Source organism: Sylvia atricapilla, chromosome 27, assembly GCF_009819655.1.
Source record: "Sylvia atricapilla isolate bSylAtr1 chromosome 27, bSylAtr1.pri, whole genome shotgun sequence".
Lineage (NCBI taxonomy): Eukaryota > Metazoa > Chordata > Aves > Passeriformes > Sylviidae > Sylvia > Sylvia atricapilla.
The window spans coordinates 4,750,472-4,756,774 of record NC_089166.1 but is presented as its reverse complement, the minus strand read 5'-3'; the positions used below and the strand labels follow the sequence as shown (position 1 = coordinate 4,756,774).

Below are 6,303 nucleotides of genomic sequence, written 5' to 3'. Positions count from 1 at the left end.
GTTTCATGGAAAGGAAGATTAGTCTTAACTGTTCAGAGAGGACTCTGGCATCCTGTTTGGCTCTGCACACCACCAGACCCAACCTGCCATCCATCTCCCAGGCCCTCTTCACCGGAGACTCATCCCACTCAGCTCCTGGTTGCCCAAGCTGGCAAGTGCTACTGCTCCAAAAGGACATGCAGCTCTGCGAGTCCTGGAATCCCCTGCCCAGTGTGGGCTGTGATACTCTCAGCATGGTGCAAAAACACTAAAGAAAAAGGAAAAAGTCACAAAATTAAGTATTTTATCTGCCCTCACCTTCCTGGGCTGGTCCTGCCTGAGGACAAGGATGGAATGAACTCAATCCATCATGTTTGGGTGGAATTTCCCTGCAAACTGCAATAAGGTGCTGCTTGTCCTGTAAACGTCGCTGGGATGTGAATGTCCCATCCCAGGAAGTGTTCAAGGCCAGTTTGGACAGGTCTAGGAGATGTTCTTGCCTATGACAGGGGGTTAGAATGACTTGAGGTCCCTCCCAACTGAAACCATTCCTAGACTCCACAATGTTACCTCCAGGCACTGCATAATAGGCAGTGTGATGCTCCAGATTTTGGGATCTCTGGTGGGATAAAGGCAGGAGCCAGCAGGGGAGTGTTTGGGGGCCCTGGCTGACCCATCACCACAGGCTGTGACCCTGGAGTAATGGGTGCAGCCCACATCCATGCCGGGGTGTGCTGGGAGAGGAGATGCTGGAGCTGGAGCCACCAGAGGGAGCAGAAACTCCTTCAGTTTGGGAGCACGCAGGGGGAGGATCTCCCACCCAGGAGAGGCGGGGCATCTCCCACCCAGGCACTGGGGATACTTTGATTTCCCGTGGGATTTTTCCTAGCCCTCACGTTAAACACAAGCAGATGCTCTTTTAATGGATCAGGATTTTCCTCTTCTTCCTGCATAACTTCTGCTGCAACTGCCCAAGCAGAGTGGGCAGCAACCTGGAGAGAAATGCCATATGCAGAAAAGGAAGAAAATGCAACAAGTAAACCCTGAGCTGGACAGTTCTGAGCCCCTAAAGTCACAGCAGCAGAGCAGGGGGTCCCAGCTGCCCAAAAGGAAGATCACTTGACACTGTCCCTACCGAGCTGCCTGCCACTCCCAGCCAGCCACATGCTCCTGACTTTGGCTACAGCTCATTTTTGTTTTATTAAAATCCCTTGAGGGCAGGGCAGAGGAAACAAGTCAATATGTACACGGATAAATCAGGGCAAGGTCCTCACACTGGGCTTTGGGTGTGATCTGGTGCTCTGGGCCATCCAGACACATTTCTAGGCAAATGCCAATGGACAGTTACAGGAAGCTGGGACATGGCAGTCCTGTGTGCACAGCTCTGGGATGAGCAGGAGCAGGAGTAAGCCTGACAAGCTGGACACCCTGACTCATGGTGTCACTTTGGGAGCTTATGCAGATACAGAGAGGGGAGTGATGGTGAAACTTTCCTTGGGATTGCCTTGGTGATGCTGAAGGGCCTGTGATGCTCTGGCCCTGGATGCTGCGGTGATGCCACTGTGGGACCCAGAGCTGGGGACAGGGCAGAAATAAGGGTGCAAGCACTGCAGAGCTCCCCTTTGGAGGAGGAAAAGTAGGAAGGGGAGCGGAGGGAGACCATGTGCCCTGAGGAAGAAGCCCCCAGCCAGAGGAACAGGATGCAGAGAGGGGCTGGATCCAGCTCTTCTCTGGAGGCACAAGACAGGCATCACCAAACTGGGTGGAGCTGGGGGTGGACCGGCTGGATTGGGCCATGCTGCTCGGAGAAGGAGTGGGTGGCACGGAGCAGCAAGGGGAGATCAGTGACAGCAGTGCTGACTGAGGCTTACAGGAGCCTTCGGGGGCACAGGGACCTGGCAGCAGTCTGCGATGAACTGACCATGCAGGATACTTTTGGGAGCAGGTGGGAGGGCTGGAGGGAGGGCTGAGTTAGGTACCATTCTGCAGGGCCTCAGGGGTCAGCCCCCACCTGAGGGTAGCACAGGCGTGGGTGTGGGCACCCGTGGCAAGGCAAAGACGGGGTGCGCAGTATGAGGAAGGGGTGGACAGCAGGGGGAACGTGGAGGGGGAGGAAGGCGGGCCTGGGGGGAGGTTGGAAGGGGGTGGAGTTGCTGTTTTTCCTTTGAGCACGATGAAGACTTTTAGCTTGTAACTTGCATTTGTGGAGCTCCCAGCCGGCAGACACCAGCTCTCCCTCCCACGGGAGAAAACCCGGAATCCGGCAGCACTGCTCCACACTTTTGGGGGCAGATTGGGAGGGCAGGGGGCATGGGGTGATCCCCGGCTGCCATCCTCTCCCCCAAGTCTCTTTCTCCTTTTCTCTCTCTCTCTCCTTTCTCCTTTTGATTGTCTGGGGGCCTGTGCCAACGCTCTGCCAGGAGGGATCTGGGATCCAGCCATCTGTCAGCTGCATGGACGGGCTTTCCACCTGCTGACAGCCTTGAGGAAGTTCCTTCTCCATCCCGGACGCTAAGAGAGGAAAGGCAGGAGCTGGCTTGGAGCCGCTGAGCCCTGGCCTGTGGAGGGTGGACAGGGGGACAACAAGTTTCCCTTTTACCTTTCCTGAAGATTTGGGGTCACACATAGACCATGAATGGATCCTTTTTCAACCAGACTCTCCTGGAGTGGGCAGCTGACCCCAACAGGACTCAGGGCTTGGGGATGCTCATGGCCTGCTGCAATGGGACCAGCATGGTGCTGGCGACTGATGGCGGCTCCTTGGTCCTGGCACCTGACGAGAGGAGCCTTTTCATCACAAGGGTGGTCCAGATTGCTGTCCTCTGCATCCTCTCCTTGACTGTGATGTTTGGCATCTTCTTTTTGGGCTGCAACTTGCTCATCAAGTCTGAGAGCATGATTAACTTTCTGGTGAAGGACCGAAGACCTTCCAAGGACGTGGGCGCTGCAATCATGGGACTTTACTGAAGCCACCAGGCTCTTATAGGCAAGTGAACTGTCTGGACCTGGTGTTGAGATGCACAGTGCCATGTGTTTGGGGCACGTGGGGGGAGTGGTGGGGGAGAGGTCTTTTAGTCTGTCTGTGTTCATGGGAAAGCAAACGTGCTCTTCCCAGTCAACACAATGTGGTGGTGAATGGGTAAGCTACCCCAGAGCTGTGAGAAGCACAATAAATCACCAGCATTGTGTTGCATACAGAAATGGCTTAAGTTTTGTATGAAACTTGCAGAAATAGTGATAATATGGAGATCTGGACTCTTCACTGCTGTTACCTTGGATACCGCTACCTGAGATATAGGAAAAAAAAGAAAAAAAAAAAAAAAAAAAAAAAAAAGGCAAATAAGTCATTACAAAAAGAAAACAAAAGAACAAACTACTGAGAGAGTAAAATATAGGGCACAGACCTTTTCTTTGAAAGGGGCAGGGGAAGGCAAATGCCATGTGGGTCATCAAACAAAGTCTGCATGCTAAAAAATGTCAGTCTGTTGTGTTTTGGACCTCGAGCATGCATCTTCTGGTAGTTTTGTAACAGGGAAAGAATATTCTTCCTTCTTTTCCTGAGCTATCCTGTTAAATAAACTGGTACTTTCTTTTTTCACACTATGGTGGAGGAAGAAAAGGACCCAGATAAATACAAACCCTTCCCCACCCCTAAAAAAGCATGCTTGTTTTTGTACACACCAGCCTCTTTTTCCCAGTGCTACACTGTTACAGTCCTTGAGGTTTTGTAATTTTTGAAAACTGGTGAACATTCAGGAAAAAAACCCAACATGTTTCAACAGAATTTTGTGTTGTCTTTATTATTTCTGTGTGTGTGTAGTTCAGGAATTTCAATCGTAGTTTCAGGTATAATCGTCTCACCCTGAAGTGAAGTGTAATTAGAAATACTTCTTTAAAGCAGAAACCACTATCATTTTTCACAGGCAAGTATCACTTTTCACTAGCAAATAAATTCATCAAGAGCTGTGTATTCCAGGCTTGTGTTGAATACCTGCACAGTGCTGAAACAGAGACTCATAAAAATGCTCTGAGTGCCTCTTGCAAAGCAAGATTTTAGCCTTTGAGTTAAAACCTCTAGCTCCTCTGATCCTGATGAGCTGTCAAAGATGAATTATGTGAGAGGAGGAAGACTCCTGACCTTTGTTCTTGAGGGAATTACAGCTCTGGCTGTGGGTGTGAGGTAGAAATAATTTCTGTTTTGTTGCGCCAACAATATTCCTTTTGGGTTCACTTCTGTAGTGGGAAAGCAATCCTGGATACTGGAGGAGCTGATGAGCTGAGCTACTTGGATGTAAATACAGAGGAACAGATCTTTGCCTTTCCCAGAGGGAAAAACATGATTAGAGAATGCTTTGTAATTAATCGTTATTTGCTGTGTGCCTTCTCAGGTTTCCACACGATGCAGAGCAGGACCAATGTAGTGCAGTCTTTGGTTGCTCCCACTGATTTGTTGCCTATGTCAGCCCTAGGAGCACACTGACAACATGGCAGCAGGTGCTAAATTTGCAATTCAAAACTCTGAAATGTGGTGTTGGTGGCATTGGAACGGCTGAACAGGCACCTCTGTTTTTTATGACGAGTTGCAGGTCTGCAGACTTGAGCCACCTTCTAAGTGCAGAGGGTCTGCTGCCTTGCTGCCACATGTGAAGTGGCTTCACACAGCAGCCTGGAAGGTGATTTTGGTCTCTGCTACTATGAGGGATGTGGTGGCCATTGACCTCCTGGAACAGACTGCTCAGAGTGATGCCTTGGATGCAAACTGGCACAGGTTGCCCAGAAAAGCTGTGGTTGTGCCATCCCTGTAAATGTCCAAGGCCAGGCTGGCCTATGGCAGGGGTTGGAACTGGATGGGTTTTAAGATCCCTCCCAACCCAAACCATTCTGGGATTCCATGATTCCACAATCTCTTTGTATATGAGTACAAACCACCTTCACTGCAGGAGCACAGCCTGGTCAGAGGTGAGGGTGAGACATGAAAAACTCCAAAGCAGGCAATGACCCAAGCTCTGCAAACACCTGGGCTGTACTTGTGTTTTTAACCTAAAGGTGTCTCTGCATCTCCAGGCTGTTGTGGTGTCACAGGATAACCCAGATGCATTCACTGAACTCCCATCCCATCCTGCTTTCAGCTGGCATTAGGTCCCTCTTGCCAGTCCAGCTGTGGACCCAATGCAAAGGACAACTCACAGATGATTGAAGAAACCTTCCAATCATAGCAAAGAGAGCAAGGCACAGGGAAAGCTGCTAATGCAATGAAAGGACCAAATTTACTTTTGCCCTGCAGCAATACCATGAGTGAGGCAGCTGGTCACACATCTCAGCTGTCCCCACCTCTGCCAGGGCTGTGACAGCTGGTGTGTGTGGTGAGGATCCTGCCATGTGTCCTTAGAGGAATCCATTCAGGAATGGGGCATGGGGGTCTTCAACCCTTTTGTGCTGTGGAGTGTTCCAGAGGTAAGGAGAAACACCATCCACAGAAGGCTCATGTGTGTGAGCTGGAGGAGCCATGAAACATCCCAGAAAGCAGAGCTGGGTACCTGCTGAGGCAGGCACAGCTTGCTGAGGGCTCAGCTGGGAGAGGGAACATTTTCCTCTGAGCCACTGGTCCATCTAGTCTGCATCCCTTCTCTGAAAACATCCATGATTTTAGGCAGTACATGGTCTTGGAGGTTCTTCCCAACCTTAATGATTCATTGACTCTGTAACTCTGTGGTCAGTCAAGTTGTCCTGCCCACCAAGAGCAACCTGCCCTGGACCTGCACCATCCTCCTCCAGGCACAGCTCCCTGTTTCTGGGCTGGTCCCTATTTGCTGTGATTCTGCTCCAGCTGGAATTTCTTCTTTCTAGACAGGCAGTAGGGAGACAGCAGAGAAAGGCAAGTGAGAGCATTTCCCCCTGCTGAACTGCCTGCAAAGGGAAATCCTCTACTTATGGAATCTGGCTGTACAATTGCAGAAATAAAGAGGTGGCTTGACTCACCTGGAAAACACTGGTCATACAGATGTCTTTGTGGTGGGGAGAACACTGAAGCCTCAAATGATACACACCTCTTTCCCCCACCATAGCAGTCTGGACTGAGGGAATGGAAGATTTAAACAGGATGAGACAGACAGACAGATTGTGGGGGGAAGAAGGATCCCAACCTGAGCTTAGCATCAGATGCACCAAACATGCACAGTATTTAATAATTCCTGAGAATCGCCATGGTAATAAAGCACAGTCAGGTTGTTATGGTAACAGTTTGGGTGTTTTTTAGGCAGGGAGGCATTACTCGGATTGTAACCTCAATCCAGACTGAACGCATTTCTGAGAGCCAAGAAAATA

The 6,303-nt window shown here is 50.3% G+C and overlaps 1 protein-coding gene across 1 annotated transcript; it reads left to right on the top strand.

Annotated features, from left to right (window-relative positions):
* Nucleotides 1-2,156: 2,156 nt before the first annotated feature.
* On the top strand, nucleotides 2,157-3,763 carry RPRML (reprimo like). The gene has a single exon (XM_066336650.1). The coding sequence runs from the start codon at nucleotides 2,611-2,613 to the stop codon at nucleotides 2,944-2,946; it is 336 nt and encodes a 111-aa protein (XP_066192747.1). The 5' UTR covers nucleotides 2,157-2,610; the 3' UTR covers nucleotides 2,947-3,763.
* Nucleotides 3,764-6,303: the final 2,540 nt, after the last annotated feature.